This window comes from Euprymna scolopes, chromosome 2 (genome assembly GCF_053919585.1).
Source record: "Euprymna scolopes isolate OS-2025 chromosome 2, ASM5391958v1, whole genome shotgun sequence".
NCBI classification, from domain to species: Eukaryota; Metazoa; Mollusca; class Cephalopoda; order Sepiida; family Sepiolidae; genus Euprymna; species Euprymna scolopes.
This window is the reverse complement of record NC_136483.1, coordinates 31,722,737-31,738,508: the sequence shown is the minus strand read 5'-3', so window position 1 is coordinate 31,738,508 and position 15,772 is coordinate 31,722,737. Positions and strand designations below refer to the sequence as shown.

Below are 15,772 nucleotides of genomic sequence, written 5' to 3'. Positions count from 1 at the left end.
GGAGGGAAGCAATCTAGAATAACTCTTGTGACTCAGGAGGTCACTGACATGTGCTGCATATCACCCTTATACAATCATCACTTGACCAGTGCAAAGAGTGGATCCTCTCCTCCATAATGTAAAAAAATGTAATTCAGGTGTGAAATTTATCTCCCTCCCACAGTGGGATGATGTGACATAAGGGTCAGAGAGTGGAGCAGCCCCATTGGCATTCCTTGGTAGGGGTGCCTTAGAAGATTAACAATAAACTAACCACTTCTCAAAAATAGAAGGCCAAGCCTGAGAGGATGGACGTTCTAGAACTGCACAGGACTAGAGACATACCGCAGTCAACAGAGAACAAGTCACCACCCAACAATAGTGTAGACACCCCTCCTCCCCCAAAAAACTGTTGCTGTAAAAGTCATCCAACTGTTTGCACAATCATCCTCATACAATTTGGAGAGCAATTTCAGCTTTATTTATATATGGTGTACTAAAAAACAACAATTACTATAATAAAGTCTAGTCGGGTTATTTTCTTTCACTCAAAACAATATTAGGGCAAAAGTACCCCAACCCTTGATGATTTTAGCTTTTATTTGTTTACTTCTTGCTTTTATATATTTTAAACGTACATATTTGATTAATATATATATATATATATATATATATATATAATCACATTGATACATCGGTTCTCAATAGACAGGAGAATCCGATTTTTTTCTTAATATATTCTTAGTTATAGATGATAAAGAATAAAAGAACGGCAATATAAAAAACATTAATGCATCTAGATGTAATCGCTTGTTCAATATGGATGTCACATCAATTAAGGGTGTAGGATAAATAAACTTTATACATAGGTATTTCAAAGCCTAATGCTTCTCGTCAGGAGAAGAGAGAAGATGCAACGTCTAATGATAACGACATTAGGAGCGAAATAATAGGGCATGAAGAGAAAAGGGTAATACATTGAAACTGTGGAGGGGGGGGATAGGATAACTGCAGTAATTATTGCGATAGAGGAATAAGATTGTTGATATTACAAAGTGGAGATAGGAGGTATGTAAAGTAGTTATATAGTTTGTCATGATATGTGTGCATATGTGGAGATGCATCTATACTATCGGGAAGAATAAGAGAAGGGATTGAAGGTAGATGCTCTTATAATCATATGGAGTAAGTGGATATAACTAGAGATAGGGTTTTCTTAAAATAGAGGACTGATGCTAGGTCAGTAGATATTAGAGGGGGGTATTCGAATTACAACGTGGTGTTAAACAAAGTATAAATTATAAAATAATGAAGGAATAAATAATATAATAAAAGAAAAAAATATATAAAAATAAATAGAAATAAACAAATGGAACGATAAAAAATAAGATATTAAAAATAACAAGTGAAGCATGCAAGGCCATCTATTAGTGCACGTGAGGCATAAAAAAATATGACTAAGTTCAGCATTTACATTCCCCCCCCCCATTTAGCCCCAAAAGTCCCCAAGGCCTTAACATATTTAAATTTTTAGTTCAGCACCATGCAAAACTGCTAAATAGACATACACAGAATATTTTAGACAAATATGGTAAAATAGTCTCAAAAATGGAGTGTTTTTATTAGCCCTAAAGGAGCCCCTGGGGCACACCCAAGAGTTATCACGAAGTATAGACAAACAAAATTATATAGAAATCAGTTAGTTACAACTTTTTAGAAAGTTTTATAAAAATCCAACACATCAATTTTTTTTTTTTAATAAGCACAAATGTGTCAATTTTAGCCATTTTAACCTGAAAGGCACTCCTAGGGCGGCAATCGGAATTTTCCCGGAAAATCCGTTTTGTTACATTTTTACTCATATCATGTTTTATGATTGTGCAAAATTTAAAAAAATTCCAAGGCGTAGTTATTGAGAAAAGTGCAGACGGACGAACGGACGAACGGACAAGCGTGAATTTTACATGTCTACCCTCCTTTTGTCGAGGACAAAAAATAAAATACAGAGTAAAATAAAAATGAAAATACAAGAAGAAAAAAATAAAACACAAAAAATAAAATACAGAGTAAAATAAAAATGAAAATACAAGAAGAAAAAAATAAAACACAAAAAATAAAATACAGAGTAAAATAAAAATGAAAATACAAGAAGAAAAAAATAAAACACAAAAAATAAAATACAGAGTAAAATAAAAATGAAAATACAAGAAGAAAAAAATAAAACACAAAAAATAAAATACAGAGTAAAATAAAAATGAAAATACAAGAAGAAAAAAATAAAACACAAAAAATAAAATACAGAGTAAAATAAAAATGAAAATACAAGAAGAAAAAAATAAAACACAAAAAATAAAATACAGAGTAAAATAAAAATGAAAATACAAGAAGAAAAAAATAAAACACAAAAAATAAAATACAGAGTAAAATAAAAATGAAAATACAAGAAGAAAAAAATAAAACACAAAAAATAAAATACAGAGTAAAATAAAAATGAAAATACAAGAAGAAAAAAATAAAACACAAAAAATAAAATACAGAGTAAAATAAAAATGAAAATACAAGAAGAAAAAAATAAAACACAAAAAATAAAATACAGAGTAAAATAAAAATGAAAATACAAGAAGAAAAAAATAAAACACAAAAAATAAAATACAGAGTAAAATAAAAATGAAAATACAAGAAGAAAAAAATAAAACACAAAAAATAAAATACAGAGTAAAATAAAAATGAAAATACAAGAAGAAAAAAATAAAACACAAAAAATAAAATACAGAGTAAAATAAAAATGAAAATACAAGAAGAAAAAAATAAAACACAAAAAATAAAATACAGAGTAAAATAAAAATGAAAATACAAGAAGAAAAAAATAAAACACAAAAAATAAAATACAGAGTAAAATAAAATGAAAATACAAGAAAAAAATTCACAATAAGAGGATGTATTTAAGTAACATAAAAATTCATTTGTCATGAAGTTCATAGTTTTTTTTTTAATTTTTATACTTTTTTCCTTATTAAACTGAAAAATATATAATAAATACAATAACTGTTTCCAAATGGAATTGGCTGAAAACCATGAAAAGAGCATAAAAGCTTCTGAAAATATGCATGGAAGTTATATGCCTGACCATAAAAGGCTCAGTTATACTTGGCGTATGCTGATTGGCTGACACAGGAGAGTTCTAATCAATTTAAGTTTGATTACATTAAGGTGTAACATGTAGCTTTTCAAGGAAATGACCTGAATCTCCCGGTTTCAGGTGGTGTAGCTCTTTGAGCTAATATGATGTGAAAGAGAAATATTTTTTAAAACTATATTGATACATCCTAAGATGAAGTGCTGTTGGGAAGAGCTGCTAAGAGTACTTTTTCCTGCCTTGACAGGATACAAATTCATCTTCGAAATCTAGTGGGTGAGGAACTTTCCACTTCCCTACTTTCTCTTTCTCGTAGAAGAGACGTTGCAAGTCTATCCCAGTTCTTTATTTTCATGCCAGGTGCTCGACTGTGCTTCAATCTTTGATCTTCATCTGTAAAACATTTGCAAAAAATACTCATCTGGCTACAAATGTCAAGAATTTCTCTCACCCTCTGTGCCTAAAACTAAACGAAATATCTATGAGCAAAGTTTATTTCTTAAAACTGCCTATCTGCAGAACACATTACCGTGGGGCTGCTTTCCAGCTTACTGTAACATGGTCGTTTTCAAAGCTTATGTAAATAGGTTCTTTTGGAGCCGTCCTCTTAAATAATTCAACCATGCTATCAAAGTTCCACCATTACTGATCATCACTGTCTACCTTACACTCCTTAACCCTTATTCTAGAGTGGCATCTGGTTCTTGATGTGGTGAAACCCCATAGTAGAAAAAAAAATTGAAATCACTCTTGATGCATCTAGAAAATGTAGTTTTTGATTTTAGTAAGTTTTTTTTTTGTTTGACTTATTTTATTTATTTACATTGTTTTTTGTGTTGTTCTGCAGAGTTGTTACCAGGAATCGAAAACTTCTTATGCGATGTGTTGGCCAAGGAAAAACTATCAAGTGATGCCAAAGAACAATGCAAGTATTACATGGAAAGATTGGAAATCTTGAAACTTCCACCAACCATTCCTCCTAGACCACGACATGAAGAGGTGCCTGGATCTCAACCAGAACCAGGTAAGAACCAACATATTTTAAGTAAACGATACAGAGTGTGAAAAAAAATGTTTAAAACACTTGAATATTTGACTATAACATGTGGCAGGGTTGTAGAGTTGAAGAAGCAGAGATAATTCCAGTTATTATTAGTACAGTAGAACCCCGGGATACGGCATTAAAAATTAGTAACAAAATACAGTACAGTATATAAAGCATGTATATAATCAAATAACATTATAAATAACACCGTAAGGTGGGGGCAAATATCGTAACCAGGGGACGGGAAAACATTGTATTCTACATCATAACCTGAAAACCCCTATTCTAGAGCCACTGTATCCTGGGGCTGTACGGTTCTTATTAACGTGCAGGTTTAGGTATCATTTCTACTGTTCGCTCCCTGTCCAAGTAGTTGACTGACTAAATGCATGAAAAGGTACCATCATGAAGATCTACTGCAGAGAGCTTCAACACTATGCGATCTCTTTACAGCGTTTTCCTCCAAAACAACTTAAATTATGTTTTCTCTGTCTACTAATGACTTCCAAATCTTAAGCCACTTTCATAGCACATCTTGAGCATGTGGTGTGGTCCCTGTCCTTGGTATATAACTTTGTGCTTGTATTTTTGCACACATGCCTTAGTAGGTATATGATTGTTTTTGTTGTTTTGTTTGGAGAATGTTGAGACGAATAAAGCTTGTATGTGAGTCATTGATTCCTTTTCATCTCCTTCAAACAAAGGCTGGGGAGGAGCATACGTTCTAGAGTCCTGTTCAAGGTGGAGAAAGAGTAGGAGGCAAGTAGGTCGGTGTTAGTGTGAGTCATGTGAAAAAGGGAGGAGTGTTGGTTCGGGTAAAGAGAGGGGAGATAACGAGGTGCTGGATGGGAAGGAAAGTATGTGGGAGAGAGTTAAATTCATACATTTTCAAATTTAATCAGGTTTTCTTCCACATTCCTTTTAACCATGATATCAGAAATGTTACAAAATTCAGGCCATTGAGGACTACTGTCTTTGGATTCAATCAAACCTCATTCTTTTCAAGACGAAGCTCAATAGGCAGTTCCTGTCTTTGCAACAATCAGCTTTTGCTCCTGTTAGTTCCTTACATCGTGGCTTCATGCCTTGTCTGGAGCGATTTCTATACAAAAAAATGACCTCAAATTATTATAATAAAACTGAAGTCAATTCAGATCTCATCTGATCTTATCCCCATTTTTTGTGAAACAGATTGGATACCCTTACCCATGTCACCCTCAGAACCTTACATGGCAACATGTTTGAAATCCAACTCTTAGATCCTGATTCTACTGCAGACGCCAAATCTTATTAGAAAGATACGCCTACAAATTCTGACTAGCTATGACACGGCAAATAATGAGTTGATAGAAGGAAATATGAGAACAGTTTGACCAATTGATTGCCTGAAAGATAACGCTCTAGTCCTGACAAAAGGAAAAGAAAGAGGGAAAACGAAAGAGGACATTCCCCCCCCCCCATTGTAAAACTATATTTATCACTGGATCGAGAAAAGTTTATTTTTGGTGGCATTCTTGATAACAATATCTATGACAGTTTATCATTTCAGGGTTTTTTTTTTTTACTTTTATTTTTTTAGGGTAGAAAAGCTCTTACAAGACTGAAATTAAATATATGTAGCCATCTATAAACTTCAGAGTATTTTCAACAGTTGTCCGTCTTAAAGCTTTTCATATCACAGTGTTAATTCTGTTATAACTGATATGCACGTATCATTTGCAGCATGGTAAACGACCAGTTATGTTACATAATAAAAAAAGTTTATTTCTTATTTTTCTCAGACCTTATCAAAGTTTAAAGAAGTAAATTAGAACTTAATATGTATAAAGTAAACCAAACTCGAACTCTTGACTCAGAGCTTCAATGTTGTAGACCTGTGCTTTAATGGAATGTGCTCCGATGAATTTGGGGGTACCATGTTCTCGTTTCATCTACCCAGTCATGGTTGATGGAATAAAAGCATGCCACCTCTGCGGATTAAATAAAGGGTTCCGCTTGAAATTTCATATAGATGCCAGAGTTACACAAAATCAATCTTGGTTGCGAATAAATAACTTGTTAATTTTTTAAAATTATTTATTTTTAATAAAAATATCAATCCAAGGGTTAATTAAAGCTGTGTAAATGTATAAAATAACGCACTATTAAAACCTGCCCTTTTTTTAGTGAATTCTAAAGAAGAAATATTAAATAAAAGGCTGGATGCTATACAGGGATGTCTTCACAGGAATAGGTTTTTGCTATCACGTCTTAAATGCAGCTGAGGTAAAAACTTTCTGTAACAATAAAGATCCTTGGGTACAAGGCCAAATTTTAATGTAGAGTTAAATAGCTTGGAATGATGTAGTCTAAACGAAGGATCCAAATCTATCAAGCAAATATACTTTCTATTATTCTAAACTGGATAAGAAATATAGATAAAGAATAAGGCTTAACCAAGATTAGCAATATTGTTCCATAACTTAGTCGTAGTAGTATTGATGGTGAAATAAGTGGTACCGTTTCCAGATCAATAAAATAACTTAACAATAAACTAGCAATTATAAAATAAATTAGCAATTAGTGTTGGAAATTAATTGATAATGTTTTCTGACAAGTAAAACTTGGAAAATCTCTGCTTGTTAAAATTACTCTTGTTCTGAATGATTTTATCCAAAAATACAAGTACACCACTTTTATCGGAGTAAAACACACTTGGAGCTAAAACTGGTCTTTCATCAGAATGAAATGGGATATAAATTATTTTATTTAGGTATCCAAGAACACAATTCATGAAGGGTATTTTTGGTTTGGAGCCATGAATAACCCCAGTTGATTATGGATGGATGGCAGACGTAGGTTAAACCCATGGGTATATAATCAGTTTCAGAATTAAGATATACTTTAAAATCTTAATTTGTTGAATAAGCTAGCCTAGCCTTTACTGTATCTGTTTAATTAATTAATAAATAATAGACGCATTTTAGGGTTTACCAAACTAGAAACATCAAACGGCCATGGTTATCTCCCTTTAACTGTTATGAGTACCTCCGACAATCTTGGTTTCTCATGATTTCAGTGAATTTTAAAAAATTAATGAGCGGTATTATCTCCCTTTGTAACTAAGGATACCCGATTATCGCTAATCCCAATAGTTGAGAACGAAAGAGAATAATGGATTAAAAAAAATAGAATGGGATGTCTAACCTTAAATAATGAATGAGGATTAAATAAGTATAAAGTAATGTTGGTCTTTAAAAAAATATAAACCTTAAATGGTCTTAAATCTAAGAAATAAGATAGCCGATATTTTTGTAAACAATGATGCAAGCATAGGTCGAATACGAAATGTACCGATTTAGCGTAGTTGATTTGGCCATATTATAAATATAAAAATAAAATTCTAAAAAACTTTTTTAAAATAAATTATGTGAAATAAAGAAATATAGAAATATAATTTAAGAAATCAACGAACAGTATTATTAAAAGATATTAAATGGGTACAGGTTTTTGTGGTAACTTCTTATGACAGGTTTTAAAATAGGGATACAAAAATTAGGAGATATATAAATATTTAAATAAGTTACTGACAAAGATGCGTCCGGGATAATTGTTTTCGCATGCTTTATTTCTTTTAAGGGAAATGTCTTTACATAATGTTCTGTTGTTAAAGTGTTTTTTAGTCAATAAGTCTGAAGAAAGGCTATTCATGTGAAAATTTTCAAACGCCATAATGTTTGAATTTGTCCAATTAGTCTTGAAACAATTGTAACTAACAATGAAATACACTTTTTTTGCCATCAATTATTTTTTTTTGAAGTCTTGATTTTTGTTAATACAGTATATATATAATCTATATATATAAAAGCCAAAATGTGTGTTTGTGTGTGCATTTTTTCTGTATGTCCACCAAATGCTCTCCGGGGAGGGGGGGGTTACTATATCTTAGAACTTTTTATATACTGCTTAGATTATAATATCGAAGATTTACGAAACTACGTCATAAATACCTTTTATTTCAGCAGCTTTTATGTTACAAAATTTGCGCTGTGATTCGTTTTCTCTACTACTACTATGGCATGATATTTAACCTAGAAAACCATACGGTGACATTCAACCACCTGCGTTTTTAAACGTTTATTTTCGGCTGTTCCTTCGTGGCGTCATGCTAAGTCATCAGACTATTAACCTCAAGTCTTCAGGTTCAAGCCTACCTTCCTCCCAAAACATTTTTTACTGTTTTTTTTTTTTTTTTGCTTTTGTTTTTCCGCTTGTTTTTAACAAGTTTAACATCGTTGTTTTTTTTTAATATTTAAACAGGGTTATTACTTCGCTTATCATTTAGTTTCCATTTTGTTTTGATCTACCCCCCAACACACACACCTTCAAACACCCGGGTAACGCCGGGCACCCCCGCTAATATAAAAGTGAAAAATGTATGTGTGTGTGCATTTTTTCTGTATGTCCGTCAAAGGCTTTTTTTCTTTTCAGGGGAGCGTTCGATGGGGTCACTCATTCTTAAAACTTTTTATATACTGTCTAAATTATAATATCTATGATTTACGAAGGGAAGTCGCGTCTATCTTTTATGTGAACGTCTTTTACACGCTATTTTCGTGTTATTTCTTGGTCTACGTGGGTTTCTTTGGCTTTTCAGTATAAAAAAAGCGAAACAGAATCCGTAGCAAAAAAAACTCCCTGGCACTCGTGCTAGGGATGTCCAATGAGGTTTGATCAATGGGGGGGGACCCCTTATATCAGACAATAGCTACTCCCCTTTTTATGGGGAGCTGGTCCCCCCCCAACGTCTTGGGGAACCGCGCAGCTAAAGTTGTGGAAGAAACAACAAAAAAACTGTCTCGCAGCAAATGTTAAATGTGGGATTTCATTCCCTCTATGGGGTGATGCTTGATCTCATTAAATTCACGCACCTGTTCCATTAAGTTTTTAAACGTTTAATTAAAACGTTTTTCATTCCTTACCCGTCGTGGCCGAGCGGGTAAGATACCAGTATTTTTCCCCTTTTTTTCCACCTTCGCGTCAAGGCTTTGGGTTTGAGGCTACCTTCCTACCAAAACTTTTTTCTTTTACGCCTCCAAAACACCCGGGCAACGCCGGGCATCCCCGCTAGTAATAATAATAATAAAAATGAGAAGAAAAAAATAGGGAGACAAATAATAATTGATATTTATTATGCTTGAATAGGCTTTGTCATTACTTTTGACTGTCTATTTCTACAAATTTTTAACTTCCGGTCTTTATTTCCAAGAACTTAGACACCTGTTCGTAAAATGAAATCGGGTTCTCTTTCATCCTCTGCTTTTTTAAAAATTTCTTCTTTCTTTTCTTGTTTACGAAAACGATGACTTGCGAATTATTATTAATAAGAGATTATTTATTGAATAAACTTGCTACAGCGTGACTTAACACGAAATTGTTTGATCTGGAAAAAAAATGGGTGTCTTATTTATGGTTTAGTTTTTAACATGTCACTAAAAAAAAAAAAAAACAAACAACTCCTCCCTGTGATGAAATTGTGAGTGTCAACTTTAGGTAGAAAAAAATGTATTTTTACTTTTCAATTTAAATATATTCTATTCCTATAATAATGACAACCTCAATATTAATAAAAAAATTGTGATCGTTTTTACTTGCGATTTGTGCATTAGTATTGCTTCTTTTATTATTAAGCGATGACTTATTGTAAAAACAAAAATAAAACAAAAAAAAAACTTAATAGCATTGTAGAAGATAAGACGATAAAAAAAAAACGATGACAATATTTGGGTAATTTTACAATAGCCAACAAAAAAGAGGTGAAAAAACTTTACAGCAAATGTCACCAAAGGTAAGATAAGCTACTCTTCTACCTACCTCAATAAGTTTTTTTTTTTGTGGGGGGGGGGTAAGGTTGATTTAACTTATTCTAATGCGTTTATTTACTTTGAAATAACAGTAGTGTCAAGTCATGAGTTGGATGTTCAAATTTTTGTATGAAATCACCAACATTTTACACACTATTAGCCACATCACTACTTTGTGTCTACCATATAAATGTGCATACTTTTTACGGAAGTCGTTAGACACTTTAATTGAATCAGGGAAGCAGCGTTTTTTGTTATGGTTTATGTTAATTTTATTAATTAGAGACCTTAGTACATTTTTTTGAAAATAGGCGCTAAAATCAAGTTGACCCCTGTTGTGAGTTGCATTTCAGTGAAAAGAGAAAAGGAACTGGAACAAATATTTGAAGGAGGACGTGAACACGCGTGTGACGGGTATAAAGAGAAGTATATTTTATTTCGGACAGGAAGAGGAAGCAGGGAGTAAAAAAAAGGGATTATGGGATTACAACAAAAAAGGGAGGTAATCATAAAAGGGTCTATGATAAGAGTTATCGTACTTTCAACACTCTCCTCGAAATAAAAATCTTTTAACAATTAAAATAATTTTAAGTTTACTTTTAACACCCCCACTTGCTCTCAGCATATCATTTATTTATTTTCTTTGCAAAAACAAAGATATGTGAGAGCAGATTAGTCAGTTTAGGGTCTGAATAAAAACTTTTTAAAACTTGTATTTAGGGAACTCGTCGGCGTTTTCTTTTATTTTATATACCCATCTACCGCTTACTGTCGTTCTGCCTTAGTAGTGGTGTTAGATGATATACATTATTTTCCTTTAAGGAGTCAATTTCTTCTCGCATCGCTTGGATCCAGTAGTGTGTCGCTGGGGAAGTCACAGCTTCTCTGTAAGTGCTGGATATGCCGCGTGCGACCTTGTAGCAGTAATCAGTGTCGATTAATGCGAGGCCGCTCCCATCCTGGACTACTGTCACATAGTCTTCTAGGTAGCTGGGCATTTTGTGCTCGCACGTCAGGTATCTTCGCGTACAGCTAGTTTCTACTATAGACTCGGCTTGTTTGTCGGTATTGGACCGTTCAGGGTTTTCCCTTGACTTTAAATTTTTTTATTAAGTTTCTTGGGTGAAAATTTGCGTCATCATCACTTGATGAGTGGGGTTGTGTTTGAGTGTGTTGGTCGTTGGTGTTGTTGGTGAATTTTACAGTCAGCGTTTACACACTTTCCCGTTTTCTGGGTGGTAGATAAGATATGCCGGGCTGTTTCTGTCGTATCCGATGAAGATTCCCCTCTGGCATCTTGGGTCTAGATTTCTTTTTATGTTGGAGTAGGCATAGCACGGCGAACTGAAAATATGCATCCGTAATAAGTTCGGTTTTCTCTCGGTCATCTTGTTGGTTGGTTGTTTTGTTTTACGGCATATCAACCCTTTTCAGGTTATTTAATGCCGAATCTGGTGATTTTGAAGAACGATTTTTGGTCAGAGTGGACCTGGGAGCAATGGCAATTAAAGGGTGGCTCCACACTCCCTAAGGCCTGCAAGCTGGGGTCTCACCATCGGATATAGTTTAAGGTCATATCCAGGACCGGTCATCTTGTAGTAGGGCGTCTGTTTTAGACGGTTATTGAATCATCTGTTCCGTATAACTGCAGATATCATAACTGCATAGCTCCACAGTGTTTTCGGTAAGCCGCTTTCTATGATAAGGCCTCCTGCCATTTTGAATAGAGTTCGCCAGTTTCTTTCGGCTGTTCCATTTTGGTGAGGCGAGTATGGCACTGAGGTTTCGTGTTTTATGTTGTTACGGAGGAGTAGTTTTCCAAAGTCGTTTGACTGAACTCCAAACCATTATCCAACCCAGTATTTTTATTTTGCCATATGGGGAAATATCTATGAGAAATTTTCCGGTGGCAAGTGTGGCATCACTTTTGTTTTCAATAACATATACAAATACGGCGCCAGAAAAGTCGTCAGTGAAAGAGATGGCGTATTTGTTCCCGTTTAAATCCGCTGGTTCTATGGGGCTGTTTAGGTCTGAATGCAGAATATTTGTCACTCTTTTGGTGGGAGATTTATTTTCTGGGGAAATTTTCCTTGGATGCAGACGTTGCAGTTTTTGTTGTTTTCCGTCTTATTTTTTTTTCATCCCTTTGACCACATCAGGTAGTTTTGTTATGTCGTCGTAATTGCAATGGCCGAGTATTTTATGCCACGTGTGGATATCGTGGCATTGATGACAACTGTCTTCTGCATTTCCTTTCTTCACAGTTTTTAGGTAGTATAGTATGTTGTGCACGTGTATTTTGAATTTCGTTCCATTTTTATGTTTTAGTATATTCCCGTCTTCTTTGAAAATAACTGTCGCTCCGTTTTGGTTCGCAGTTTTTACAGAAAATATATCCTGTGGATATGAAGGTATAAGTAGTGCCCTTTTTAGGGTAGTTATAATGGAATTTCCATTACTGTCTAAAAGGCAGACGTCAGCGTCTCCTCTTTTTAAGGATAAGCCATTGGTTTTAGTTCTGTCTGTCAACTCCATGTAGGGGTTCTCAGAATGGAACGTTGGGTCGAAATTCTTAAATTTCTTCACGTCTGTTATAATGTAAGAAGTGGGTCCTGTGTCGACTAGTAGGTTCATATGCGGTATTAAGTTCCGGGTATAGTAGTAGTACCTATTTACTATGCCTCCCCCCGGGACAGAGTTAGACACCAGGATCGTTTTTTAACGTGGAGAAAAGGTACAAAAATAAAATAATTGTCTCAGTCGTGAAGGACTGATCCTCCACCGAAAGAGAACAAGAAATGGAAGTGCAGCATCTGAAGAACAGATACTACACTTTGATCCTGACCAGTAGTTCTCCGTTTTGAATGCGAAGGAGTTTTCTTCGGTGTCAGCTGCCTTTTTCATTGTATCTTTTCGCTTATAACGACAGAACTCCCTTTTATGGGTGTTACTTTTACATTAACTACACCATTGTTTTCGCTGTTTGTGTTTGTTGTTGGGACATTCTTTCGAGAAATGTCTTTTTTCCTCCGCATGTGAAGCACGATATTTCTCGTTCGTCATGGTGGTGATGGCTCTCCATCGTATTCTCTGAAAAAGACAATGTCAATTTCATCACTTCGTCACTGGTCGACTGGATTTTATGTTTCAGTGTTTCGTCGAAACCATGGAGTTCTGTTTTAAATTCCAGGAATGTTATTTCTTTGTTGCTGTGTGTCACATAAATCGAAAAAGGGTCGTAGCAGCTTGGTAGTCCTTTTAATATCATGGCGATAATTAGGGCATCGTCAACTGTTTGCCCGGCATTTCTCAAAGCTGTTAAAATTTTCTCAGTTCTTATCACGTATTCTGTGACGCTTTCGTCTTTCTTTTTGAGAGACGTGAGTTGGGTGTAGAAGGAGATTACCCTTGATTTTCCTTTGCTTGCGTAGTGTTCGCGTAATATTTTGAGAGCTTTTCTCCCATTATCTGTAGCTTAAGGTAAACTTTTGTCGTCCAGAAACTACAATTTCGGCGTAAGCTTCTTCATTTCTCTCAAGTATCGCTTCCGTCTCTATTAAGGTGTATACCTAAAATGGCGTTTTTTAGGCCGAGCGTGCGTAAATGACAGAAATTTTGTCTCCCAGATTTTTTATTTGGTTTCATCTCCGTCAAATAAAAGTCTGTTCCATCGACTTCCATTATCTCTCCTGGGCACATAACCTGTTGCGAGTTGCATTTTAGTGAAAAGAGAAAAGGAACTGGAACAAATATTTGAAGGAGGACATGAACACGCGTGTGACTGGTATAAAGAGAAGTATATTTTATTTCAGGCAGGAAGAGGAAGTGGGAAGTAAATAAAGGGATTATGGGATTACAACGTAAAAGGGATGTAATCATAAAAGGGTTTATGATAAGAGTTATGGTACTTTCAACACTCTCCTCGAAATAAAAATCAATTAAAATAATTTCAAGTTGTAGTTGAATTTGCTATTTTATAATTGTCAATAGTCATTTTTTTTTTATATTATATGAAATTTTTTTTCAAATTGGGAAACCTTACTCAAAAATATGTTTAAAACTACGAAATATTGGAATTTTATTATCTTAAAATCTTTTAAAAATTAATTATTTTTGGAATTCTGTTTTTTTTTTGTTGTAATTAAACTAATTATAATATATTATTAGGAAAAACGGCGATTGTTTTAAAACCTAATGATAATGATTTTATGTCCATTTTTTTATTTATTACTTACTATTTTTGCTAATTATTTAAACGCTTCAGCTTTAAAAAATGTTGCAATTTTTATGGACATAAATTTATTTTGTTTAGATTTTGTAACATGAAATATAGGAAAGGTTAGTACACCTTAATAAAGATTTCCCCTCAAATATTTAATGAAAACTGCTTTTAAAATATAAATTAATTTAAAATTGAATACGTATCGAAAATTTCATGAAAATCTAACCATTAGTTGATTTTTTAAATTATTGCTAGTGTAATTGAAGCTTCTTTTAAATTGTATAAAAGTTATGATAATATTATTTTGAATTACAGTTACATCATGTTACATATAGAGGGAAGGTTAAATCTGTGTCTAGCGTTGCATGTACCTATAGAGATAGAACGAAAAAATGGCGGTTTCTTTACACTCATTCGAATCATTGATAATCGCTCAAAAATCAAATAAAATACTGGCATAAATTCATCCAATAAATGTCATCAATCGTACGAAAATGTAGTGTCCTACGAGTATTTTGTTGAATTTTCGATTTTTGATCGATTATTCAAGCTGTAATGAAACCACCATTTTTTTCCGTTCTAACTCAACAGACTTAACACTACTTTTCTTTCCAAGTAAATAAACTCTTAAAATAAGTTAGACCACAAAAACTTATTTAGGTGGGTAGAAGAGTAACTTGTCTTGCCTTTGGTAACATTTATTGCATATTTATTATTTTTTGTTTGTGTTGTTAGCTATTGTAAAAAATACCCGACAGTTTATCCACATAGAACTTTATTTACGTTTGGTTGAAACCACTAAAAGTAAAAAATCCTCCTAAGTAAATTTTCCATATTCCATCCATCGCCCCCAATCCTCTCATAATATTGTTCATCAGCCAAATGACTCATTAATCCTATTCTTGAGTGGCCATCAGCAAGTGGGGACTCAGCAGCATAAAAATATATAAAACAAAAGTGCCTTATTATGATGCTTTAAATTCCACGCTTTTCACGCAGATGTTACAGTGCGCCAAGAAGCTTTATTTATTTTATTAACTTTATTTCATTTTTTAAAAAGTATATCTTCCTTTATCAACAAATTATTATAAAAGAATCACCATTTATCAATGCTTAAAGGCCACTCAAGGATAAAAGTTAATGAGTGCAAGGTGGTTGCTGAGACAACCGTTTAGTGATCGATAGTGGTGGAGATTGAGTAGAATTTTAAGGGGTCGGCTCAACAAGAACTTGTTTACATTAAACTTTGAAATGACATTTTGACAAACGAGCAGTTCTAGAAAAGAAGCTTTGTTCATGAAATTTGCGTTTAGATTTAGGCATAGATTGAGAGTGGGGAAAATCGTTGACAGTGGTTGTAGCTAGACGAATTATTTTGTGAAAGTTTGGCAGGGAGAGACCATAGATTGAAGCTCAGTCGAGCACATGCCATGAAAATAGCAGAGACAGGCTCGCAACGTCTCTTCTATGGCTCATTTGCATGGAGGAGAAAAGGGCATCATCTCTTAGGTTTTGAACCTTGTCAAGACAAGAAGATGCTTTGA

At 33.8% G+C, this 15,772-nt stretch overlaps 1 protein-coding gene across 6 annotated transcripts in view; it reads left to right on the top strand.

Annotated features, from left to right (window-relative positions):
- LOC145290459 (uncharacterized) overlaps positions 1-15,772 on the top strand; it is a 565,155-nt gene that overhangs the window by 410,862 nt on the left and 138,521 nt on the right. For 5 of the 6 annotated variants that reach the window (XR_013869319.1, XM_080136489.1, XM_080136491.1 and 2 more), the window contains one exon: positions 3,963-4,139. Coding sequence is in view for 5 of the 6 variants with exons in the window: in XM_080136489.1 (XP_079992615.1) it covers positions 3,963-4,139 (177 nt within the window). In the remaining variant the exon portion in view is untranslated. Of the gene's footprint in view, positions 1-2,932; positions 3,392-3,962; positions 4,140-15,772 lie in introns of those variants that run through there. The other variant, XM_080136492.1, reaches the window with a different exon arrangement.